Source organism: Alosa sapidissima, chromosome 18 (assembly GCF_018492685.1).
Source record: "Alosa sapidissima isolate fAloSap1 chromosome 18, fAloSap1.pri, whole genome shotgun sequence".
Classification (NCBI taxonomy): Eukaryota; Metazoa; Chordata; class Actinopteri; order Clupeiformes; family Clupeidae; genus Alosa; species Alosa sapidissima.
The window spans coordinates 686007-713719 of record NC_055974.1 but is presented as its reverse complement, the minus strand read 5'-3'; the positions used below and the strand labels follow the sequence as shown (position 1 = coordinate 713719).

The 27713-nt window shown below is 43.6% G+C and overlaps 1 protein-coding gene across 4 annotated transcripts; it reads right to left on the bottom strand.

Moving 5' to 3' along the window:
- Positions 1-27: 27 nt before the first annotated feature.
- zgc:158659 (uncharacterized protein LOC791141 homolog) lies at positions 28-27235 on the bottom strand. 4 transcript variants are annotated; one of them, XM_042069425.1, is made up of 23 exons: positions 27015-27235; positions 26684-26808; positions 18683-18902; positions 18334-18496; positions 17668-17877; positions 16983-17233; positions 15834-16085; positions 15262-15347; positions 14783-14888; positions 13977-14129; positions 12174-12305; positions 11182-11306; positions 9496-9577; positions 8979-9143; positions 8592-8695; positions 7814-7991; positions 7547-7653; positions 6529-6650; positions 5731-5809; positions 4417-4587; positions 3987-4104; positions 3470-3621; positions 28-2680 (listed from the first exon to the last, which is right to left on the bottom strand). In XM_042069425.1, the coding sequence occupies exons 3-23, from the start codon at positions 18869-18871 to the stop codon at positions 2407-2409; spliced, it is 3219 nt and encodes a 1072-aa protein (XP_041925359.1). In that variant the 5' UTR covers positions 18872-18902; positions 26684-26808; positions 27015-27235; the 3' UTR covers positions 28-2406. The 4 variants fall into 4 exon arrangements, with proteins under 4 accessions (XP_041925359.1, XP_041925360.1, XP_041925358.1 ...); XM_042069426.1 differs by lacking the exons at positions 26684-26808; positions 27015-27235 and adding an exon at positions 22097-22247; XM_042069424.1 differs by lacking the exons at positions 26684-26808; positions 27015-27235 and adding an exon at positions 21351-21635.
- Between the last annotated feature and the right edge of the window lie 478 nt (positions 27236-27713).

Genomic DNA, 27713 nt, shown 5'->3' with positions numbered 1-27713 from the left:
GCTTATTTAACATGTAGTCCTGCACAATTTGGCATCTTGAAATGTTTATTAAGATAAATATCACTAAAACATCCGAACATCATAATACTCAAGAGATCACTCCAAAGTTTCAGAACATCAGGCTCGACCTTGAGGTCACGTTAAGATCACGTGTGCCAACATGAGTACAAACCTAAATGAAATATAGTATGTTCCATGGTCATCACCCCCATCACTACGTCACTAACGACTACGGCTACCCACACAGGACATATGTAACTCTCCGAATGGATAATTGAGACTCTAATGAATGGTGCTTCTGTTTTTTTTTTAGGGGTGCTCTGTGTGTCCAAAACACAGACGCACCACTCAGGCGCTAAGGTGCTAATGGCAAATGAGTAATCAACAAAGAGAAGATCAAATTTCACAACTCAGTCATGCAGACAAGAGACATTTGTTCATTTCAGATGTTGATATATTAGAAATAACATAGTATAGTCACAAAGACTTGAATGAAATGGAGTTCCTGAAATTTAGTGTTGTTTTTAAACTCTGCTTGATTTGGACCCCAACTCAACTCAAATGCATTATGAATTAACAAAAGTAGCTCCATGAGTCAATCAAATATATCTTAACAGATATTTGGAACGGACCACCTGGTAACATCTACAAGTAACACAGACATCAGTTGCAGTGCTGAACCTGCTGTTGAGAGACAGCGAGCAGGCCACACATCATCCCCTGCCATTGTTCGGTTCAAAAAGAGGATTTCAAAATTCAAGATTCAAGATCAGCTCAGATTTGGTCAAAGAGAAAAATATTTTTTTTTATCTTACTTAAAGTTACTCCCTTGAGACAGATTGTCTTGTTAATGATTCTTAATATTTTTTTCAAACAATTTAAATCCCTGATACAAAAAATCTCAGCGTGCCCTGTACACACCATGCTACTGTGCTCTCTTGACAACAGGCTATAGCTGGTGTTCATCATTATTGATGAGCCCAAACTGAAACAAGATTGTCTTTCTCTGGTTGAAACAGCAGGAGCTGTGGGTTTGTACAGGGCCGAACTGCAATCACAGTGGCATTCATGCTGGTTTTTTTCAATACTCAATTTAAAAACAGTTACCTGTCTACATCATAAATAGTAGACTTCAAACAACATAGAACCAACGTGAAAGTGTTAGCTTACAGGTTTTTGTTTTGCAAAATATCAATTAATATACGTCAATAGGAAGACTGGAGATAACAGAAGAACGTTTAAGGTGGGTTTTTTTGTCAGGTGCAATGCATCCTGGGGAACCTCTCCATTTTGGCTTTGTGGTGGCAGTGCCCTTTGAACTTTGACCCTTTGTGGAACCCTGAGGAGGCAATGACCTGGAGAAGGCGGGGCAAACCTTAAATTCATCAGGCCCCTGCCATCATTGCCAGCAATGCAATAAACAGTTGAGTCACTTTTTCTCACAATCACCTTCATCATCGTTGTCTTGTCCTTGCACCAACTCCACAATTCCCACAATCTGTAGTGCATTTTGTGTGTGTATCTATTTGTGTGTAACTAAGACTTTTGATTGTCCTTGTGCATCTGTGTGCCATAAGTGAGGCTGTGTGTGTGTGTGTGTGTGTGTGTGTGTGTGTGTAGCAGCAGAGGTGTGTGAGTTAGTGCTTCAGTGAGATTTGATCTCCTCTATTCAGTGCAGTCACTTCACCTCCACTTAGCCACTAAACATATTGCTCACTAGTGTGTGTCTAGGTGTGTGTGTGTGTGTTCGTCTGAATGTGAATGGAGTGATTGTGTTAAGGGAGAATGGGTGAGTTAGGTGGGTGTGGTTGTATGTGCTGAGTGTTCAGAAGGCATAAGTCTAGTGTGTGTGTGTGTGTGTGTGACCCATGCGTATTAGATATGTCACTACTGCTATGGGAATGTCTGTTTGCTATGTGTCTCCTGCTCATATGCCTTAATGTGTCAGATTTGAGTAAGGTGTGGTGCCAGTGTGTAAATGTATGGGGATCACTGGCCAGGTTTGTGTGTGTGTGTGTGTGTGTGTGTGTGTGTGTGTAAATGTATGGGGATCACTGGCCAGGTTTGTGTGTGTGGGAATTTGGGTGAGCAGAAGTAATGCTTGCAAGGGTAACATCACTGGTCTGTTAGTGTGTGAGAGTGTGTGTGTGTGTGTGTACCTTGCAAGGGTCATCACGGCTCTGTTAGTGTGTGAGAGTGCTGTCTCTATCTGTTCATGTTTAATATTCACTGATATGTTTCATATGTTTTGTGTGAGTATGTTTATGAGTGTAAGGGTTTACTGCTCACTGGCTTTTATCAGATGGCATGTCGTTATGCACTTTGTATACGTTATGTATGATGTGTGTGTGTGTGTGTGTGTATGAGTGTATGAGTGAGTGAATGTGTATGAGTGTGTGTCTGTGGTCAATGCTCATTGGGCATGTGGCGGATGGTGTGGAAGATCCAGTCCATCTTGGTGGTCCAGCCGCCGTGGTGGGCGTCGTTCATCTGCTTGGTGAAGTACTCTAGCGCCTCCTGCTGGCTCTTCTCCAGCGCCAGCGTCTTGCGCAGGTAGGCGATGTCATCGAAGCTCTGCAGCTCGGGCATGCCGCAGCCCAGCAGCAGTGAGAACAGGTTGATGAACAGGCTGGCGTGCTGCCGGATGGCCAGGTAGGCCTTATAGCACATCTCCTGGAACCTGTGCACCGTGGTGAAGGAGGAGAATTAGAATTTGACACAGCAACAACAGTGATTACTAAAATGATCCAATGATTACTGAAATAGATGTCAGTCCTCATTAAAAATACCCAAATAAATGAACAAACTGAATAGATACACAAATAATGAATGAAAATTCAAAGCGTAAATGTTTTGCGGAGCCTGAGGGAGAGGAGATGAGACAATAGGAGGGAGGGAAACAAATAGCAACAGGAGGAGAGAGCAGAAGAGGAGGATGGGAAGATGCAACTGAAGACAGAGAGAGGTGAATTGAGAGAAACAATGGTAACACTTTACTTGACATAAAAGTGGCATGACACTATCATGAACACATGACACTGTCATGACACATGAACCGTAACCCTAACCCTAACCCTTACCCTAATCCTATCCCTAACGAAACAAATGACACACTAACAGAAGCGTTATGCCATAAACGTTCATGACTTGTTTATGACACGTTCATGACAGTGTTATGTTGATACTGCCAAGTAAAGTGTAACCGAAACAATACAGAAGAAGATGCATGGAGAGAGAAAATAGTGAGAGAGGGAAGAGAAGAGAGAAAAGCAGGTAGAAGGGTCATTGTCAGATGCAAACAGTAGGGGGCATTATTCCTCCATGCCTGAATATAAGAGACAAGACAATTTCTATATATTTATTATTTGTGAGTGTAAGATTGTTTTTTTGTTGGTGTGAAAAAGACTGTATATGTGTGTGTGTGTGTGAGAGAGAGAGAGAGAGAGATTAAAGAGGAGTGTGTGTATACCTCTCAAACTCCTTAGTCTTAGTGCACTCCTGCACGCCCTTGCTGATGACTATGAGAAAGTCCTGAGTGAGCACAAATGGCACTCGTTCACGCTTGTAGCCAAATTTCTTCTTCTTGTGGTCCAGGAAATGACCAAAGTCTATGTGAAACAGCTGAGAAAGAGGGGGAGAGAGATTGGTGTGAATGAGGGTTCTTATCCTTATGGTCCAGGAGGTGGTCAACATCTATATAAATGACCTAAGAGAGAGACATGTGTTTGGTGTAGATAGGAGTGGGAAAGCCCAAACACCTTTGGATGTGCCCATATCAGTGGTAGTGAACACTAAGTGCACAGTTGTTCTCATCTATGTGATATTTATAAGGCCCTGTTTATAGGGCCCTAAAATGAAATTAAGTTGTCTAAATGTGGATTAAATTAAGCAGTGCTGGATTTCCGTAATACCTACAAGTAATTATAGAATGGCTAGTCTGATCTGGCCTGTTGTACTTCACTTTGTGTGTGTGTGTGTGTGTGTACCTGTCCGTTCTCTTTCACCATGATGTTGCTGTTGTGCCTGTCCCCAATGCCCAGGATGAAGGTGGCCACACAGTAGCCGGCACATGAGCGGGTGAACAGATCTATGGCTTTATCATACCTGAGGGGAAGGATAAGGGGAGAGATGGGGTGAACAAGAGATACATCTCCTCCATAATAACAGACACACATACAGTATAGATGAGCAGCCACACATGCATTATTAGCTGGGGGAACAAGACAATTAGAGGAGAAAGAAAAAGATGAGAGGACAGAGCATGACCAAGAGGAGCAAAAGTTTCATTTCAGTTCCATTTTATTTATATAGTGCTAATAGCAACTGATTTTGTCTTGAGGCGCTTTATGGAGCCTGGAGCCTCAAGCCTCTAGACCAAGCTCAGTGATGAGAGGGGCAAGGGAAAACGTGACTCACGCCTCGCCGCGGTTCTTGTCTTTGATCCAGTGGTGCAGTGTATTGCTGTTGAACTGTAGTGCCCCCTTGAGGCCACCTTTGCATTGGATCTGCATGATGGTGTAGGAGTTCTTTACCACCTCAATCAGCCCCACGCAGTCACCTATGGACAGGCAGCCATAAGGCAGCATTCTGCTCACACAAAAACAGAGACCGACACAGACAGAGAAAAAGGTAAGCCTGGCATTTTTCAGTCTGCTGCAATACAAAGTTCAGGAGGATTTTTGACATGGTGATGAGACATAAAGTTCATTTGATTCCATTGTCCATTGTAATACTGTTATATAATATTGTTAGACTTCATGTAACAAACTCATGAGAGCCTTAAGATTTATTCACTGCTGTGGCCACAGTAACAAGCAATCTTGCTGTAAAAACCAAAGTCTTGAAAAATACATTATATTGCTGGCAACATTTACAGCACAACAGTATACTACAGAAAGCATACATCATTGTACAGCAGTGTACTACAGAAAGTACTCATTATTGTACAGAAGTGTACTAAAAGTATGCAGTCAATAAATTAAATGTGGTATATGCAGTTTCTGCAGTTCAACTGCAAAGATGTTGGGTAACCAAAGTGGCACATCACAATAAGGCCTGCATACACTTCCTATTTGAGTCATGGGATATTTCCAGTTCTAAAACAGATAGTCCTGGTCCTTGATTTTGACTGGCTGAATCACATTGAATGCCATTGCAAAACCCAACAGAACCCTTCATACTGACCACATTTGATTCTATATTACTGAGCTGCAAAATGATTAAAAAAAAGGTGGAGTTTCTACATCTCGCCATTGCTTGGCAACCATTCTGATAGAAGAAATACATTTCTTGGAGGAAAAATGATTATCTATGAATAAATCATTACATTTCTTGTTGCTGTGCCTCTATTTTATGAAATCTTGCCAGGTATATGTAGCAACTGTTTTAGAAAACAGCTAAGGGGGGTTTTAGGCACTCTGCTTTGCACTATGCCTAACAATGTCCGTTAGCTGTTGTAAAATCTCTGGAACCTGCGGCCTCTTCAGGTTGCCATTGAAGACTCTTTTTCAAGCACAGACTTACTGTTCAATTGGTTTACCTGATTATTTTCCACAATCCTGTTGTGATACAGTATTGCACTGTGAATGACTTATCCAGTAGTATAGTAACACTGCAGATTTCACACAAATGTCTAAATGTAGAGTGTGATCAGCCTCTCAGTAAGTAGAGGGATGGCATGGGTGTGATTCAGTAAGGGGACAGCACACTGTGATTGGCATAGCTGGTTACCTCAAATCCAAGCCCTGGTTTTGCCAGATGTTCTCCATAATTTTAATGATCTGAAGAGTCAGCATATCCTGCCGCAGATCTGAGGACAAATGCACACGCACACGCACACGCACACACACACACACACACACACACACACAAACATATCCCCATTGGCACAGTGTCCTACATGAAATAGGACAGAAGGACATAGGACAAAAAGGTGCTCTAAGCGATGTTGGGTAACGTCACTTCTGTTGACGTTCAAACTCCCCCTCACACCCGTGCAATTGGAACTCTCCTGAATGCGTATCTTGTCGGTGAATAGCTGGAAAAGTTTATGTTTCATGGTCCAGTCTGCACCAGACTGTTTTTGTTGCCATTTTTGGAGCCTGGGCTGTCTACAGAGACCATGTTTTTTTTCCAGTGTATTCAGGGGACAGGTCGCTAGCAGATTGTGAGGAGATCTTTGCTGTATGTGATAAAAAATGTTTTAGCTTAGAAACCGCTTAACATCACTTAGAGCACCGTTAATAATACAATAGAACAGAGTTTTTTACTTTCACAGTTAACGCTCAGTTTTGATGTTAAAAGGACAAATGCAAAATAGTGGAAAGGGGTACCTATATAAGCTCTGTCAAACACATACACACACACACACACACACACGTCACAAACTTATAAATGGCACAAATAAATTTTAGATGTTTTGTGTCATGTTGACTACTGCTATAAACAGAGACAACCACTCTCTTTCTCTCTCTCTCTCTCTCTCTCACACACACACACACACACACACACACACACAGTTATACACACCATCCCCGTTTTTGAAGATGACCTCATTGTTGGTAAACAGCAGTTCACTCATGATGTCAGGATTCTCCCAGTTGAGCCAGAGGGGACGTTTTGCTGAGGACATGATTCTGCATTCCTCTAACCTTAGACAGAAAGAGAGACAGATAAAAGGAGGAGTAGAGAGTGGTATGGACAGAACAGAGAGAACAATGAAAATGGGAAGAATGGAAAGATGAGAAATGAAAATGTGGAACAGAGTGAGGAGGTTTCTGGCTACATTCTGCTGTTTGATGGGTATTGGTGCACCAAGAAGACAGCATAGAGTTCACTTGAAAACAACCCTTTCTACTAGTTTCATGGAAATTGGTCTGGTAGATTACTTTTTGAAATTCTACTTCCAGACAAACAAACCACACCAAAAACACAAGCTCCCAGGTAGAGGTGAAAAAGACACAAAAGTATACCACGCACACACACACACACACGCACACACACACACACACACACACACACACACACACACACACACACATTTGCCCTCATGCTGTGGCTGCTGTATTATTTAATCAGCAGGAAAACTGGCTGATATTTTTAGCCTAGAGAAGGGAAACGAGCAGGCTACTGTTACCCAATCCTTCTCCTTCTCCCTCTGTCTGTTCCTCTCTGTTCTTTCTCTGTTCACCCCTTCAAAGTGTAAGTTTAAGTATATACTCTTTTGACTCCTTTAGCCTCTCTAACTGATTTATTTTCCTTTATGCACATATCTGTGTTAATATAACCTTTTTTGTGTGTTACAGTGTGTGTGTGTGTGTGTGTGTGTGTGTGTGTGTGTGTGTGTGTGTATGTATGAGTTTGTGTGGTGTTTGCATGTGTGTGTGTGTGTGTATGTGTGTGTGTGTGTGTGTGTGTATGTATGAGTTTGTGTGGTGTTTACATGTGTGTGTGCACATATAATTTGTATGTCTTAATGTATGTTGTATGTATGCCACTCATACCCACTGTCTTGTTTGTGTATGTGGCTATGAGTGTGTGCGTGTACCTGAGGTTGCCCAGTTGGTGAACTGGGTTCAGGGGGGAGACGAATCCCTGCAGGGCCTCCATGTAGTCCGGGCGGGACATATGCTCAACCAGGAACTTCATCTGGGTCTGCGATAGCGAATCAGCACACAGCACTCCTCAGTTCATCCAATAGAAACTCGCAGCTAGCCATCATTGAATCACTCAATTTGTATGGTGTCAAACATGGTGACCACAAGAGTCCACGACACAAATGGAGAGACAAAAAGAAGAAGGGGAGAGAGAGTACCTTTACCTTCTGGGTCTCGTCTTTCTTCTCCTGCTTGAGTGTGTCCGTCAGGTTGACCAGCTTGTCCATGGCCTCCACTTGTCGGTTCAGGTGCTTCAGGTACATCCCGCACGCCCGACAGAAGGCCTCCAACAGCAGGCCAAAGCGCCGGGACACGGTCTTATTGTGCATCTCCGACCTGCCCAAACATAATCTCCTCAGCATTGTACTCTTTTGTCATCAGCACCTTAAAACCACATGACTTCTATATCCAACAGCAATATAACTATCACTGGGACAATTAATCTGTCAGGTCAATCTCAAACAACTCAATCAGCATAACTGTAAGTATTTGTCATTTAGTCTGACCATCTACCACATTTACAGGGGTCAGTTAGACAATATTGTCATAACATACCAATCACAATCACTGCAAAACCTTTTGCAATACGCCACTGTCACAATCAACATCACATTTGTACTTGCCCCTGCTTACTCTAAGGGGTTCATTCATATTTTATTTTTTTTAATATATTTTATTTAAGTACATATTTTTGAGCCTTTGGCCTTTTATTCAGACAGGACAGTGAAGGGTGACAGGAAGTCAGTGGGACAGAGAGATGGGATGGGGTCAGGAAATGACCGCAGGTCGGATTCGAACTTGGGTCCCCATGGGCACTTGGACCTGCACATGGTAGCCTGTTGAGCCACAGTGCCCCCAGGTTCATTCATATCTTATGGTGCTACATACATTAAATTCAACTGAACTGAACTTTTCAGATCTGAAAGTCATACTCACTTGAGATGCCAGAAGAAGAAGTGTCCTATTCTCTGATTGGTCAGGGCTTTCTTAATGAGGAAGCGGGCTAAAGGATTATCAAGGTACATCTCGTATTTCAGTACCTAAAACACATACACACACACACATTATACACACAAATACTACAAACCATTTTATACACAACAGAAATACACACAGTCCCATACACACAACTATTTTCACAGTCATCACAAATTAGCAGGCTTCTGACACAGGTACTGCTGGCTGCTCTTGCTGCTTCTCAGCCCAGGACTTTGTGTGACTGCTGTGCTTTGGGCAAATGATGGGGGCCACCCAAGCCAAGCACACACCAAACAGCCAAACACACACACACACACACACACACACACACACAAACACACACACCTGCACGAGCTGCAGCAGGTACTGGCTGAGCTTGTCGTCGGTGAGGCCCTGCACCAGACACCGCAGGGCGAACTCGCGCACCATCGGGTCGGGGAAGTTACAGTCCAGCAGCTCTAGCGCAGACTCCGGCTGCATCAGGGGCCAGTCCTTCAGCAGACAATACATCTGGAGGAGAGAGAGAGAGGGAGTGACAGAGAGAGAGAGAGAGAGAGAGTTTTAGAGCCTTAGTGATTGATTATATCATATAAGAGAGGCATGACATGCAGGAGGAGGGATGATAGTGTAGGCAGATGAAAGAGAGGAGAGACTGGGAGAGAGCCAGTGGGGACATGGTAAAGATAGACAGATAGCAGAATGTGAAAAAAGAAAGGGATGATCTTGATGAGTGTGAGCTGTTGAAAGAGATGAGAGAAAGGGGGATAGTGAGTATAAGACAAAGGTAAAGTGATGTGAGAAAAGAGAGAAAAAGGCTGACAGTGAGTGTGGGTAGCTTAAAGAGAGGAGCGTCTGGGCTCACCTGAGACACCTCATCACGGGAGTTCCACTTGACGGCCTGCAGCAGCTTGGGAAGGCTTTCTGGGATGTTCACACAGTAGTGCCTGAGGAAGGGCGGAGGAGAGGAGGAAGAAAGAGAGAGACAATAGAGAGATAAAGTATGAAAACATGAGAAGGGCATTCTTCCCCAAATTCCAAGTAGGTATCTCACACTTGTGACAACAGTGACAAAATGGCCATACTTCTTGGCGAAGGGCCCTCTGCTGCCTTAGCAGCACAATTTATCTTGAACTGTGAGGATCTGAGGGACTCAACCTTTACTTCTGTTAATTCTAGATCTATAACCATCCCCACACTGATGTACCCCCCCCCCCACCCCATTTATGTATTCATTATTTTATTTTTTATTTCCTTTAATGGTCTTATTACGTGTTGTTGTATGTTACTATCAACAATAGCTTCAACAACACTGTTCCCATACAGTCATGCTAATAAAGCAACTTTAAATTTGAATTTGATAAAAACATTGCTAACTCAAGCTTACTCTTCTTAGTTCTTGTACTATGATACTTTTTTTTCAGCAAATCTTGTTACAGAGTGGATTGTTCAGTTCAATTTCATTCAGAATTCAATTCTTATAACATCATAAACAGTGAACATTGATTCATCATTAGAGAAATGGATGCCTGAAACGCCTGTCGTGTCACATGATTGTGGAATTAAAGGAGAATTCCGGTGTGATATTGACCTAAAGTGTGTTGAAACATGATACCGAGTGTGAACGTATGTCTCATAGCTCACCTCGGCTTGTCCCCTGTACTCAGAAATCTGCCGCTAGTTAGCCAATGCTACCAACAGGGTTTTGTTGTGGTGCCTCGGGCATCGGCCTAGCCATGAAAATAAATCACTGTTTTACACCAGTGTAAAAAAATCACTGTTTTACACGAACAGGTATGATAAGGGATCAGATTCCAAAAATAATTCAGTGGAAATGCATGGATTCCAGTTGCTGCTACTAGAAGCAACTGGAATCCATGCATTTCCACGGAATTAGTTTTGGAATCTGATCCCTTATCATACCTGTTTGTTCGTACTCGTCGCTCTACTTATTGTGACTAAATTCAAGATGGAGTCGAACGGTAAAATTCCATAAGGTACTGTCTGTATAAATCGTCTTGTAAATAATCTACCAGTGCTTTTTCAAAGTTCTCCATGTCTCGTTTTAAATATCAAGGCCCTCAGAAGTCCACCAATGAAGTATGGAGCTACTTTGAGCCTCGTAAATGGTGTAAAACAGTGATTTATTTGCATGGCTAGGCCAATGCTCGAGGCACCAGAACGAAACCCTGTTGGTAGCATTTGCTAACTAGCGCCAGATTTCTGAGTGCACGGGACAAACTGAGGTGAGCTATGAGACATACGTTCACACTTGGTATCATGTTTCAAGCCACTTTATGTCAAAATCACACCGGAATTATCCTTTAAAGGCTCAGACTACACACAAGAAACAATCCTGGAAACAAGCAACTGTTTCCCACAGAGGATTGGGACAACAAAGCCTTCTCAGAAATGACAAAAAATGTGACAGGGGAAACCCCCCACCCCCATCCCCACGAGATAATTTGTGCTTTTTCACTCAGGGATCACCTCTGCGATGATGGAGTAAAGGAGAAAGGCCAAGGAAAGAACTACAAACATGGTGGCTCACCGGTGCCTCCACAGGAAGTCTTTCTCCTGCTCTGAAAGCTCATAGAGTGGGTCTCGGCTGCACAGGCTGCGCAACTGCTCGCCATCCACCTGCGACACCGTGCTGTCACACGCCAGGCGGCTGCTCTGGAGATCAGCACACAGGCCAGAGGGCAAAGGTCACAACCATGGGGATCACAGACACGACTGCATGATGATGTTAACACACAGTAATAACCATGGGGATCACAGACATGACTACATGATGATGTTAACACACAGTAGCCTTATAACCATGGGGATCACAGACACGACTACATGATGATGTTAACACACAGTAATAACCATGGGGATCACAGACACAACTACATGATGATGTTAACAGTAATAACCATGGGGATCACAGACACAACTACATGATGATGTTATCAGTAATAACCATGGGGATCACAGACACAACTACATGATGATGTTAACACACAGTAATACAAACTATGCATGTCTACCCCTCCCTCTTTCTTGGTCTCTCTCCTTTCTGAACCACTCCCTTCTCTCACTTTTCCCCCAATCTCATTTTCCTCATCTCTCCCTCTGCTCCACCTCTCTCTCTCTCTCTCACACACACACATACTCTCTTTCTCTCTCTCTTTCTCTCTTGCTCACACACATCTCTCTCTCCCTCTCTTCTGCCTCACATGTTGTAATGCCTTTCCCTCCTCCTCTGCCTTCTCCACATCCTCTCTCTCCCTCTCTCTCTCTGTCCTTTTCTCCTCTGCCTACTCTTTCACTCTATTTCCTCTCTCTCCCACTTTTTGCCCCCCCCCCCCCCCCCACTGTCTCAGCAATGGTTGTTTATCTTTTGTTTTGTTGTTTTCTCTGTGGGTGTTTTTTTTATTGCTTGGGTTTTTAGAACATCTTAATGTTAACTTATTGTGGGTTTCCTTTTTACTGCTAATAAAATGTCAGTCTCTCTCCCTCTCCCTCTCCCTCTTTTCCACTCTCTCTCTGCCTCACCAGGCCCATGCAGTAGTTATATCCCAGCTCTCTGGAGATGACCCAGTTGGCGTGCTCCTCAATCTGCTGCTCGTCCGGGAAAATGACCGTCTGGTTGAACCAGGAGAACTCCAGCTCCACACACGGAGTCTCCTGTGAACAGAGGAGGAGCAGGAGGAGAAGGAGGAGTGAGAGAACGGGGAGAAAAACAGAGGAGGAAGGATACAGAGGAGAGAAAATAAATAGAAAGGGGCATTAAGAAAGGGGGAGTGAATAGGAAGATACAGGAGAAGAAGTAAAAAGAGGAGCATGAAGAGGACAGGAAAAGGGTAACAGAACAGAGGAGGGGCGTGTACAGAGGAGAGAAAGAAGGAGAGAAAAGAAAGTGAGGAGGCAAGCAAAAAGAGTGAGAGAAAGAGACGAATGAGAAAGGGAACAGGGGAACAGAAAGGGGAAAAGTGACATGTGATGCAGAGAGAGGGAATGAGGAAAAGGGGATGAGAGAGAAGAGGGTGATGAGGAAAGACAGATGGTGGAGGGGTGAGTGAATCAGAGCAAAAGACCACATAGAGGAGAGAGAAGGGCAGAGAGAGAGAGAGAGAGAGAGAGAATGGAATATGTGAGCAGACAAGAACTAGCACACAAAAAGGAAACACATGTTTTTCTTTTGCCAGGATTTGCTAAAAAACCTTTGGCAGACTCCACGGGCGAGGTCCCATGTCTCCAGCCCAGACTGCTCCTGGTGAGGGCTCACCATGATGGTCAGAATGAAACTGGGTGGCCTGACCAGCAATCTAAACTAGCCAAAAAGTCCCACCCCACTACTTGACAGTGCGCACGTCTTTCTTTCCTTCAACCTGAAATTATGTGGAGGGAGCCATGTGGCTTAAATGGGGAACCAGACAGGGTATTTATTTAACGATTTGGTTACATAGACATTATATTCTAATTCAATATGTGAAGTCAGTATGTCCTTGTTTGATCAGCTTTGTATGAACCACAGGAGCCGTCAGAAATGGTGTACATTTTAGCAGGGGCACCGCTAGGGTTGCATTCCATAGTACGTACCATGGCCCAAGGCGCTAAATTACAAGAAATAAAGAAATCAATGAGTTTATGTCGCGATTTGCGATAGGCCTAGGCCTAGAGAAAAGACAGCTATGTAACCTAACAATAAGGATTTGCTTACACTGCTGTTTGGTTGTCCCAAACTTTGAGACGATCCATACTCTACACATTAACTGAATCTTATCAATCTTGAAACCCGAACTGCTAAGAACAATGCACCTTTTACTGTTAAACACCTGAAAAATATTAAACTGCTGTTTTCTTTTCATGACCAGCACTACGCTTGAATGATTTATGATTGAATGGAACGTTGCGTTTTTAAGCGCCAGAACTGCTTATTATGTCATGACAAAGTTTACACCAATCATCATCTTCTAATGTGTCCTTATGTTGAGATGTCCATTCTCTTTGCCCTAAACATAGGCTATCATTTGTGCACAAAGAATGTTTCATTTAAGACAGTACACAAGCCATCTTTATTGCTGTAATATTGAATGATTTCATGAATAAAGCGTTGAAAAATTGTACGCACAGTGCATACAGGATTACGGCTAGAATCTTAACTGAGAAGAGAGTTCTGAAAATCTTCTGTGATGCTTGATGCCTGTGTGTGGGGCATCCCTGGCCTTTACTCCTGCAAACTGTCTGGGATGTCTGCCCTTGAACCTTGACCTTTATGACCTATGTGGGGCATCCACACTTTGACCTGCACCGGACGCCCACGCTTAAATTTTGACCCCTGATCCTGTGGCTGACCTTGTTGGGGTTGGATCCAGCAACGCCAATGGGGTTGAGTAGGTCCTCCATGCCGTGCGGGACGGGCCAAAGGCTCAGGGCCACCTTCCCGCTCACCAACGTGTCCTTGTAGTCAAACAGATTCACATTGCCCCAGGCCAGTGGACAGTGCTCCTGCGCACGCACACACGCACACACACACACACACACACCACACACACACCACACACACACACACACACACACACACACACACACACACACACACACACACACACACACACACACACACAGAGAGAAAGAGGTAAGCAAGGCACATACAGCATGTACAGGGAGACAAAAACACTCACACACGGATGTCTGTGCACCCACAATCATATGTATATATGTATAACACACAAACATTACAGACACAAACAATAAAACACTGAAACAAATACATGGGCAGAAACAAAAACTTAAAGCTGCAGTTGGCAAGTCTGACAGATTGAGGGGATTTAGCCAAAATATTGAATGTTTACAACTCTCAAGCTGTGGATTTTTGCAAAACAAATAACAGGCTCTAGGTGGAGGTAGAAGTGCAGGTTTTTTTCTAAAACCGTCTGATTGATGTTGTTCTGTCGGAGCATAGTGTCGGTTTCAGTGAATATGATCAAAAAATCTGGCCAACTGCGGCTTTAAATGGTACTGTGTATATAACTAGAGTTCTAACATCAGCACTCCTTGTGCCTGGCATGTCCATAACTGTGTGTGTATGCGTGTGTGTTATAATAACCCCTAAATCTGAACATAAAACTGGGTGTTTGAGGTCAAGGGTGAGATGTCACCTCTTTGGCTCCCTTGCGTCCCTTCACTGAGCAGATGGAGAGACAAAGACGAGTGGCACGCGGGAGATCTGTCAGGTAGATGTCATACGTCAGCCACTCATTCCACCTGAGAGAGAAGGACACACACAGAGAGAGAGAGAAAGTTATCCTGAATAAATGTGGCCAATTCAGAAAGTCCCTACTGAGTGCTTCTTTGAGCTAGAGAATATTAGTTAGTCGTTAGTACACTGACCTAGTGTACATAATTGTAAGTTATTATGTACATAATTTCTTGTAAAGTTATTATTGTGTTGTTGTGTATTGCTTGCAGGTGCTTGCACCATTGTGCCTCTGAGCAAGGCATTTAACCCTGCACTTAGTTTCCTGTACAGTAAGTGGCACTGGATAGGAGCGTTAGGTAATGTAATAATTGGGGTGTTAGTCACCTGGGGTTGGAACAGGGCACTCTCTGGGTAATGTAATAATGGGGTGTTCGTTACCTGGGGTTGGAACAGGGCACTCTCTGGGTGTTGACATTGTCACAGAGTGGCTCTCCTCCATGATAGATGCCTGTTCTGACATAGATCTGCAACAGACAACAGGCCCAAGCTTAGGCTAACCTCTGACCCCATTACCTAAATCACCAAACACAAATCATAATCCCTCAATTCCAGACAACAACCCTTCTCTTTCACATGACTCACTGACCTTTAATTCCTTAATTCCCAATATTACTCCCAAATCTGTAAGGTCTTCTGATACTAACCCTAAATATCAATTATGTGCTGATGTTACAGGTCTAGCTGATGCCAAATGTAGTTATACTCTTCCATTCCTATGTCATTCAAACTCTCTGCCTTCCTCATTCTTTATATGCCCCTCTACACCTTCCCCCCATCTGTTTGTCTTTGTTATGCAACCTATTTTAATCCCTCTCTATTCATCCATCCATCCACCCACTCTTCTATCGATAGATCTATCCATCTATCTATCTATCTATCTATCTATCTATCTATCTACTGTATCTATCTATCTATCTATCCCTCCCTCCCTCTATCCATCCATATCTCACCTTGTCAATGTCCCTGATGTTGACGTTGACGTAGGTGGCACAGAGTAGGCGCAGGCGCAGCAGCGTGTTGAAGGCCCATAGGGAGCGGGGTGGGGACGGGTCACTGCCGCCGGGGCAAGGGCTGGGCTGGGGCGTGCGGCGGCTGTAGGAGGGCGCCACGAAGCCACTGGCCGGGAGCTGGCTGTACAGACTGTCCTTGGACACCAGCATCAGGTGGGGCAGCCGACCCACGATGATGCAGCTACGGATGTACTGAGGAGAGAGAGGGGGAGAGAGAGAGGGAGAGAGAGAGAGAGAGAGAGAGAGAGAGAGAGAGAGAGAGAGAGAGAGAGAAAGAGAGAGAGAGAAAGTCAGAAAATTAGTCAGAAAAAACAGTGACCGCCCCACAGGCTATGAACACTGAGATCTTAGAAATCACCACAGCTCCCTGAACACACCATAGAGAGAGAGGCGGGGAGGGGTAAGAGGACAAGAGTACATGTACATTCATTAATTTAGCAGACACTGTTTGGAAGCTACTGTTCTGTAATCATCAGATCCTAATCACAAATGATGAGAAGATTGAGGCAGGCGAGAGAGCTAAAGGCTAAACTGGGTACAACATAATGACAAATGGGACCTGGTGTTCCATTATCTGAACAGTGCGTCCTGGTACAAGATTACACTATATAATCACAGAAGCACTAATAACTCCAAATCACACTAGAAAAGAATTGCAACCAATTTCTCTGTTAACTCAGACACAGGCAGAGGCAAAATAATGGTATGTAATGTAAAGGTTCCTGAGGAGAGGGAGGAGAAAAGGCAAAGACCACAAACAAGAGACAGAGAGATGTGGCAAATAAAGACAGAAACAGACTCAGGGATGAGGGTGATTTTGGATGCGGACTGGGGAAAGGAGACTAAGAGAGGTGAGGAAGATGAGAAGATGGCAAAGAGACATTCCTCTGGCCAGTGTCCATAGGACATGTCCACATCACTTTTCTGCAATCACCTACTTCATCCCCACCACTTCTGAAAACTGAAAATGAAATCTGTGTGTATCTCCTCTCCTGCTTCAAACATTCCAGAGCAAGACAGAAAACAGTGGACAGAAACCCAGAGGAAAATCCCGAGTGGGGGAAGAACGGCATTTCTGCAGCCTCACACCTTGTACTGACTGAGTGGGTACTTTTCCAGCAGGTACTCGTCGCAGCCGCACACCTTGAGGATGTACTGGCCCTGGTACTCCTGCACGCACATGCGCAGCTGCTGCGCCGACAGGTGCATGCTGCGTGTCTTCTTGCGGATGGCCTCGGCAATGAGCTGCTCGGGCAGGCTGTCGTGGCTGATCTTCAGCGTGTACTTCTGCTTGGCATTGGATGGAGACACGATCACCCAGATAGTCACGATCAAACGACCTGTAGCCGAGAGGGGAGAGAGAGAGAGAGAGAGAGGAATTAGAAGGAGAGACACAGAATGATGCAGAAAGTGTGAAAGAGTTGTATGAGAGACACTGAGAAAAATGGAGAGAGGACGAGAAAGAAGCGAAGAGATGAAAGAGAAAGAGGGAAGAGAAAATGGAGAGAGCAAGAGATGAATGGGAGAAGACAGAGAGAGGACATTTCTGCACTGTATATGCTTTGGCAACACTGTTTCTTTTTTGAATGGCCGTGGCAATAAAGCTTATTGAATTCAAAAATGAAATTAAGTGGAAGAGCGAGAGGAGGGACAAGGTGAGGAAGATGAGGAAGACCAATGAATCCGATTCTCTGACATATTCACACATTCACAAATATGCGCAACACACAAACGCATCATGCGTGCACACACACACACACACACATACACACACCTTTGTCCAGCTTGGAGTAGATGTGGGGGGGAAGGTCAGGGGAGGACTCCACATTGGGAGGGTAAACGTAGAGTGCCTGGGAGTGGGCGCCGCCCCCCTCCCTCTCCTCCATGGCCTCTCTGCACACGCTAAGTATGCTCCGCCGGAAGTCCTGCACCTCCGAGTCCTTGACCAGCTCAAACTCACAGATGGGCATGCCTATGGCAAACCCTGGGCAGAGAAGAAGAAGAAGGAGACTGAACAAAGGAATGAATACAATGACACAGAAAACAAGCTTAAATACACAAAATAACTACATGACAACAAATACCGACACTAACCCAAGAAAATGGGATAAAAAATAGGGAAAGTTTCAGCAACAAACAAAAACAAACGTAATAGGCACTATGGGTTACGACAAATGTACCAACACACACAAACACATGGACAAGATACAAACACATGGACAGACACATTGGCACAGAAATATACTAAGGAGTTTGTGTAGTGTGTTGCTATACAGTTAGACATGTTGCCAATGGCAACACAGCTAGATACGCTGACAAACTTGCACAATAGTGTAGACACGGAGAGAGGAGATATATTCTCAGACAGTTTAGGTGAACAGTACTACAAATTCTTGAGTGCCTACACACAACACACACACGCACACAATCACAAACACACCGATCTCGCGATTGAGGATCTTTTCCTCTCGATTGCCTATTGGCTCGATGACTTTGAGAAGGGGCTGAAAAAGCCGCAGGTCACACAGACGACGCGTCTCATCATAAAACTCCTCTCTCTCAGCCTCCTGGGTCACACCCACAAAGATGTAGCATGACTCCTCCTGTCCAGACAATGGGAAACTGTGTTACTAAGGGTCCATATGTTTCCAAAGACATCAGTCATTGGAACACAGCTTTGTTGAAGATATATCATTTCTGTTGCATTTCTGTTGTTTCTGGTTGTTTCCATGTGTGTTTGCATGTGTGTATACGTGCATGTGTGCTGTGGTGTTGTCGTCTTGCTCTACCTGCAGCAGGTGGTAGAGCGGGTATTTGCGGGCTTCGGCGAACAGCTGCTGCTTGATGGTGAGCAGTGGCGCCTCGCGCAGGCACTCGAGGCTGACCAGCATACCGTTGGGCAGGCAACAGTCCACCAGGATGCGTGGGGGCATGAGGTGGAGACCCCATAGCTCCCCCGAGGACGGCCGAGGGGCCATCACTCCCCTACACACACACGCGCCTCACCGCCTGCACAACACATAAGAGAAAAGCAAAGATGAGTATGTGGGGATGTGTTTGTGTGTGAGTTGAGGGAAGCAATGAAATACTAAAATAAATACTATAATATACAAACCATAACGCGTAATAAACTAAGTGCATGTTGAACAGATATGCCTTTAGACCCCTCTTGATATAGACAGGTAATAAGATACCCAAGTCAGGTAACTTAGGTAAGACAGATGTACAAAGAAGTTAGGAGATCAAATCTGTTGGGTTAAGTGAGATTACTCAAATTCTAAATGTTCACTTAAAAATGCCCTCATATCCACAATCTGCTATGAATTCAGTATTACTTAATTTATTAATTTAGCAGACACTGTTGTCCAAAGTGACTTATGTCACCTACCGGTACATTACAAGGGATTACATTGTCCCCAGAGAAACTTAGGGTTAAGTGCCTTGCTCAAGGGCATAACAGTGGAAGCTGGGAATTGAACCCACAACTTTCAGACTACTGCACGCTAGTCTAGCCCCTTAACCACTACACTACCACTGCCCACCCCTTCAAAAATTAAGTAAATTCCACCATCATAAAGTGGTTAACTCTGGAGACTCAGAACACAGGACACTGTATTACTTTACCAATGTCAAATGCCTCAGAGTAGCGTGTAATCAAGCTTTTGGAGAGACTGACGTAAACACATCAAAAGAAAGTCTTTGTGTGCATGAGAGGAAGAGAGATCAAAAGAGGAGGGTAAGGAAGGTGTGAGGCAGGCAAGGGTATTTTGGTCAAGGGACCACAATGGGACAGATGCCTAGACAGAAAGGGTAAGGTTGTATTGTGTAGGTTGGGGTGTGGTCTGCAGATGTTTTTTTTTTTGTCAATTTCGTAAATTTGCGCATAGCTAGACTCAACCCCCTTTTCTTTGTTATTTTTGCTCAAGCTTTATGACTCAGTTTATTGGGGGAAACTGCCCTATCATTACTGACGGCATGAATCCATATGTCGGACTAGACTATAAGGGGGTGTCAAAATATGCGCTCGTTTGTTTTGAGGGTGTCGACGTTCCTTTATCACCCAACCCCCGCGACGCACGGAAGCGGCTGAAGAAGCAACCCGGCGATGCTATTCAAATGCTATTCGGCGCAGCCAACGCAATCCTACGCAACACGCAGGCAAGCGGTAGAAACCGGCCGGGTGGTCAAGGCAGGACCTAACAAAAGGCGAGGAGCCGGGATGGAGCGAGCGAGAACAGAAATGTAGGGCAAGAGATCCGCCGCAGATGCACAAAGAGCTCGCTCTCGCTGTCAGTCAAAGCAGGGAAACGACAACACCTCCCCCCCCCCCCCCCCCGCGCACTGTCCGTCTCAATCAATATAGGCTCTCCTGGGAACTATTTCAGGTGTCACACTATCCCGTGACAATTGATGACCACAGCATAACGACAGTTAGCCTTGACTATCTACCATTTTCGATGTGTGTGACTGGGTGCATTAAACAGTAGCAGGCTTTTCCAAATCGTGCAAAGGATTTGACACACTTCTTGCGCGTATTGCGCACAGTGTCTCTACAAACAGAAAATAAAATCATCGGAAGGATGATTGACAGTAGGCTACATCTCTTTTCGACCACATTGCCATTGGCTGAATTTGGGCCATACACGCGTCTAGCCGCGGGCGAGAAGCCGGCGATACAAGAGCGTGGCGGTTATATTCCTTCTGACAGACATCAAACATAAAGGGGATGGTAATGGAGAGAACAGATTATCCCAGTCAAAACCCAAGCCCGGCAACAACGTCACTCTTTTCACATGCTTGATTAGGCTACTCTATCAAGGGGTTCGACTTGAAATGATTTGCTATCCATCATTAACAACTAACATGGATCTACTTAGCCAGGCGAAGCCAACAGGGAGCCTATATCAATATACCACCACTAGGCCTACACCTCTGGCTCAGATATGACATTAATTTCCAAACATATGTTACAGGCTTGATTTGATTATGCGGGTGTGCAGGCACGACAGAGCGAGCTAAAATAGCAGACAGCTGTGCCGAAAGAGACGGGCACTCACAAAAGATTGGCTATACCAATAGCCCACTGCCTTCTCCACTTCAGTAGGCATAGGGTAGCCTATACTAAAAAACTCCCCATCACCATCCCATTTCAGAATATGGTCAGCTATTTTCGAAGACCGAGGCCAAGAGATATCCTTTTGGCAAAATAGATTCTTGTCATAAACAATTTCCTTCAAATTGGTAGGACCACGGCTAACGTTAAAAAATTAAATCATTCGTGACGATTCGTCATAATCTTGGCTATTCGGCACGCTACCAGCTGCTGGTGTCAATGAGATGATGACATTATGGTTGTAGACTAGTGACAGTTCCCGTTTCTAGATCTGTCCCGTTCAAAGGGGTCCGAGACAGACACCGCCCGTCCACTCATCTCCCGGTCCCCAAGTTTTTACTCACTGCTGACCGGCGCTTCCGCCAGCCTGTCCGCTCGTGTTGTCACACACTGCGGGCTCGCTTTCCCGGTATCAGTGTTCCCCCGTGCCTCCAGACCAGCGCGGGGGGGATTCACGGTCATAGCATCGTTCCTCGCTATTGAAAAGGCCCGCTTGATGTCTTCTTTAGTCCTGTCCGCCTTTAACAGATGCGTGCTCAATGTGTCTGGAACTGCCGTTTCGGTTTTTTGACTCACGGATTAACGCTTTTCTCCCCAGCGAGCGGAGACTGCCTTGCGTGGCTTTTCAGCGCGAGAACAATGCGTTCTGCCAAGGAGGGAGAATGAATTTGAGGGGGTGGGGGTATATAATCACATAATTCATGTTTTAAAGGGGACGTGCGATAGCCCGCTCTCTGCTGCTGACACTAGGTTAGCGCGTTCCTTATTCGAACGGGCGGCTTTAAGACTGGCTGTTTTTGCCTCAGCTGTTTCCAAGACGGATGATATGACACTTGCCAATGGTCTAATAGCTCAAGAAATGGCAAATTATTCGTAATTAGAAAACACATTTCAAATGAACTTATTCATTTCAAATGAACATATTGCCTAGATGAGGCCTAGCTAGAATGAATAAACTTAATACTAATACATGGAAAAAAAAAAAACACGGTGGTCATCGACACATTTTGTCCAATACTTTGGTTAAAAGGTTAAGATGAAATAGGCTAGCTTACATAACATTACAATCAACTTGAAATAAATCACTTCCCTTTGTGTAAGATAACCTGTCTGAAAGAAAGAAAACACGTAGGTCTACCCTCCCCCACATCCCTATGGTGTGATGAATCTAATTTAAATTTTGTTTTTGTTTTCCTAGAGAGCGAGAGTGGCCTCCCCTGCCACCACCACTTCTGCTTTTGTTGTTGTTGATGTTGTTGTGACATTCCCTGGTTGCCAGGCAGATGTGCCCTTGGTGACCCTAACTCTACAGAGCGAGATCAGGCTGTACATTCATGACCCCCCCCACCATTCCAATCCAATCCGAATCATGCCATCATATTTGGAGATTAGTGAGCAGTCTGTTTTCCTCTCACTCCTTTCCACCAATCCACTCCTCCCTCCCTCCTCTCTTGCTTTTTCTCTTTAACAAAGGGAAACACTACGGATTAAAAGATGACATGTTATCACCCCACCCCCCCTCCCCACGTGTCACCTCTCTCCAGTCTTTGCCCTCCCTGGCGTACCACTCTCTATAGGCTCCCCCCCACCACACACACACACACAAACTAAGGTCTGAGCTGCAACCGTGCTCCCTTAGGTCAAGCACCTGATGGAATTCCCCTCTGAGCGCACGCATCCTCTGTCTGATAACATGTATGCTCTCCCTGTTCACTTGTGATTACATTCATGTAATTTATATGCGGAATCTAGAAAAGCCAGATGCGCTTTGACAATAAAAGCTGAAAAAAGATTAAATTAAAATACTATTTGGCCATAATCACCAAAAGGGTGTTTGGAGAAAAAAGGAGAAGCACATGAAAACAATCCATTGACAGTGCAGCTGTAGGCGTATGTAATGCAGCCTTTGAGTTGAAATAGACTGTTATACTGTTATACTACATATTAAAACCCCTCTACAATCCACTGGGTGAAGAGGTGCTTACCACACATTTCTAATTCTTCATTGGGATTGGAGCAGATCAAACTTACTGTTCTTCAAACTTACTGTTCTGGTAGAGTGCAGTTTATTAGTATGTCTGGTTACAGGAATCAACCAAACCCATTGCAATGGAGCATTTAACTCCTTGTGCTTCGAGCTGAAATAGATCTTGGCTTGGAGAATGTAGCTTTACATTTGCACTCTGCCGAAAATGGCAGCACAAATTCACATTACTCTGAACTCAAGGTAACTTCACTTGGAAAGTCCGCCCACAGAGACTTAACAGATCATCTGTTAAGATTCAAGTTCAGTGTGTAAAATTGTTGTTGAATAATTACTCAGCATAACTTCACCCAAATCCATTCTGTAATTTGATTATTTGAACTCATTGGCAAAGTGAAACTAACTTCACTGGTCTCATAGTCAACAACAAAAGTTACACACAGCTACTTTCACTATTGACTGAAAATAGGCTACCATCGAAAACATAGCCTGAAAAAAGCAACACTTACCCCAATAATGTTCGAATGATTGAATAAAAAACCTAAAGACATTTATTCTGCAGGAGGAGTTGCTGCTTACATCTCAGCTATTCTTCATATTTGCCTATCGCCTCACCTGATCACTTTTATCCATCATTACCAATTTGCAAATGATGGTGAATAACTACTCATTGTGAGATGTATTTCGTAATATCTTTATTCTAATTATGTTTCCCATTGTAATTGTGAAATTTGTAATGTTTTGCACGGATGTTCGCCGGTGCGCGTTTGCGGATGAGTGAAGCATGGTGAGTTGTGCACCCGCCTATATCACTGTTAATAATATGCTCTTAAAATAACATAGAGGTTTCTCTTGGTCAGTGGCGTAATGCGTTTTAGGTAGTGTACAATAGCGATTTTTAGACAACACGCCAGACCCCTCTTCAGGTCGTTAATTGCCACACCCCTTAACCTGTTTTCAACCATGCGCCAGGTCGGAAAATAGGGCCCAGAGTGATAGATAGATAGTCAATAGATAGTTTGTTAATCATCTGGGCATCTGTAGGTAGGTAGATAACTCAGTACTCACTAGTAGGTGTGAGCAAAATGACTAAAGAAGCTGGTAGTATTCACTGCATCTTATCATCTGACCATGACAAATCACATTGGTGTTTCTCTCCATTTTATAATACGTAGGAGCATATTTTAGTCTTTTAGTTATCCATCACCAGTCAGTATGCCCCCTGCAGCTTAGTCTACTCTCTTCAGACAACCAGATTTCCCCACTCCATTAAGACAGTCTGACACCATCTGAGACAGCCTCAAGACACATCAGTCAATCAGAGACTGCCACTAAAGGCAGCCATGTTAGGAAGGAAACAACTAGTAATCACACAAACCTAAATAATCTGAGACATATAGGCATACACTGGACAAAATAAATCTAACATTGTCAATAAAAGCATTGCAATCTGAGTCACCAGACTAGAGTGTAGTGATGATACACCCTCCAGAATTATTGGCACCTTTGGTAAAGCTGACTAAAAACAGGTATACAAAATTATCTTTTGCCAATTTATTGTACTCTCACAATGAAAGCAATGCATAAAAATCTACCTTTGGAGGGAAGCAATTTATTCTGAGAAAAAGGAAAATCTCATAAAGAAATAAATATTTTTAACAAAAACAAGTTGCTCACAATTATTGGCACCCCTCAAAAACAAAACATAATAGACACATTTTCCTATCTAATTTCAAATTATTTAAGTTAATCAGTGTCTGTGAACTTTCAGAAGTAGTTAATGACTTTTTTCTTTTTCACTAAAGTATGAAAATAAAATGAGTCATTTTTCAACATCGGAAAGACAAGAGAATACACTAAATTTAAGTGTAAAGAAAGTGTGTTGACATTTGTAAGTAAGGGAATGTAAAACTAGGTACTTTGTTGAAAGCGCCTATATTTACAGTTAAACAATGATTAAAAGGTTCTAATCAACTGGAAATGTGACAAACATGATTGCACAAATACCTATGGTTATCTTACCCCCACATACAGTATGGAGAATTGTAAGATAGGAAAAAAATCCATAAGAACCACTGTTGGAGAGTTACAGAAAAAGTTATCAAGTCCCCCATAAAATCTTCAAAAGTGACCTCACTGCTAATAGATTATTTAGATGGCATGCCGGTAAAAGCCTGTCCAGTCATTTAATTACCAATGTAAACAGCAGGAGTTACTGAATGGTACCGTGACTTTGTCCGGAAGAGTGGTCTATTGTCAGATGAAATGAAAATTGCGCTCTTTGGCTAAACACTTTAGGTGTGTTTGGCGTACATAGAAGAATGCCTATACTGAAAAGAACCCCGTGCCTAATGAAAATTATGGTGGACGGGCTGTGAGACACAAAGTATTTTTCCTTGAAAAAAAGGCTGACATAATATGCAAGCATGATTGCATCATACTTTCCCAGATATGAGTAGCCTATACTGTCTTGAAAACGATATAGCCAGCTAGCATACCAAATGCATTGCAATGGCGGATATAGAGTTTTGGAACCTAACTCTTAATATATAGATGACCCTCACAATGATTACTAATTGATTCAATTGAATGATTGAAGTAATAATAAAATTACACTGAAAATAGCCTAGGCCTCAAGGTACTAATGTATATGATATTTTTTAGTGGGTACTATTAATTTAAATACCTAATGTAACAGTTCATGACATGGGGGGTGATGACAGCCCTTTGTTTTGGTGTGCCACCCCAAGATTTGCAATGGCCTCATCTGGCCACCTCTATTGTGATGTGTGTGGTGTGATGAAAATTGTTCGGTGTACGCTTTGCGCACACATTACCTACAACCCTGGGGGGGGTAAGCCCCCCTGTCCTTCAATCCTAGTGACGTCCCTGTCATGAACCCCAAAAAAACCTGAACATTTTCAAAGGAAATCTGTCAATCTCTGCCAAGACACTAAAAGTGGGTCATGATTGGATCATTCATCAGGTCAATGAACCAAAACAAATATGGTTTACTGAACACAAAATCAAGCTTCGGCCATTGCCATCTTAGTCCCCTGATCTAAACTCCATAGAAAAACAGTGGGGTGAGTCAAAGAGGAGAATGCACGTATGCACGCAGAAAGTGTGGACCTAGGATATTGGACGATCTGGGGAGATTTTGTAAAGACGAATGGTCTTAAATGCCTTGCTTTGTATTCTCCAACTTTATGGGGTGTCATACGAGAATAAGCTGTTTTATTGCCAAAGGGAGGCTTAAAAAGGTATTACAAGCAGGGATGCTAATAATTGTGAGCGACGTGTTTTTGTTAAAAATATTTATTTATTTATTTATATTTTCCTTTTTCTTGAAATAAATTTGCTTCCCCTAATTTGTTATACCGGTTTTTAGTCAACTTTAGCAGAGGTGCCAATAGTTCTGGAGGGTACTGTACATGGGGCACTTTGAATTTTTGAGCAATGTTGCTGGTCAACCACAGAACCAGTGCCATGTGTTCTGACTGGATGATCATGAATATTTGCCCTCTGATGATTAAAGAAAAAAATGCTGTTCAATATCAATGGGAATGTGCCAGAGCAACAGTACTCAGGGACATTGCTCAAAAATCACAGAGATAAACAGAGTAAGTTAATTAGATTGCCTGTGCTGACAATTCAAAAGCAACACAGCCTAGCCTAGTATAGACTACTTACAGTTGTTAACTTGTTCTGGGATTCAAAACCTCTGGTTCCGTAGCCAAGCAGCCTCATAATCCCTGATTTCTGATCCAGTCCTCTTCACTGAAGTCCAACTTTTTACACAAGCTGATTTACTTAGTCTGACAAAGCAAAACAAACTCTTCTTGCAGTTGATCAGACAGCCAGAGATATCTTTTAGTATCAAAATGTAAAATCTAAAGTCTTTGCATTATTTCAGTCTGTGTAGAACTCACTCTCATACATAACCATAAACTTACCAGCAACTGGATAATTGAGCATTTAAGACACATTTAGCATTGTGTTTGTGTGTGCTGACTGAACTCACCAGGTCGTTCCACCGCCAGTCTTGAGTGATACACACTTGCATAGAGTTCCTCTTAAGTCTGCAACCTTTACAATTTAGAAATACTAACCCTTCACACACACATACACGCGCATATGCATACTAACTTAAATGTTTTAAACTTCTGCACCAACGTGATCTAGACAGTTCTTCTTCAAACGCGTCGCCGTGAAGCTCAGCCTGTTTTCAGACACTTCCTTTTCCACCCCTCTCTTCCTCTCTCTCTCTCCCTCAGCTGTTTATGGAGGCACTGTTGAAACAATAGTCACTTTTGGTCCCCATTTCCTCTGCTCGTTTCTCTTCCCCACGACACAAACACATAGAAGATATACAGAAAAACATTCGCTCATGCTACACACACAGCTTGCACATCTAGTAGCAACCTCACACACTCAGTCATGCCTTCAGCACACATGAGACACAACACACTCATGTGTTGTTCATACCCATGATGAGAGTCAGGCAGAAGCACAAACACAACAGTCCTGTCACAAGCATGACACCAATATGGAGGTCACAAAGAGACTGTGGCAGGAATAGGAAATCAAAATGCCACAACGGCCGTGGATTGAGGAAACTGATAACAATGGAGACTGTGAAGTGATAGATATGATGGCAACAGCCAGGTGAGACTAGGCCTCAGGTCTTGAACGTTTTTAAGGCCAAGGACCTCTTGGCTGA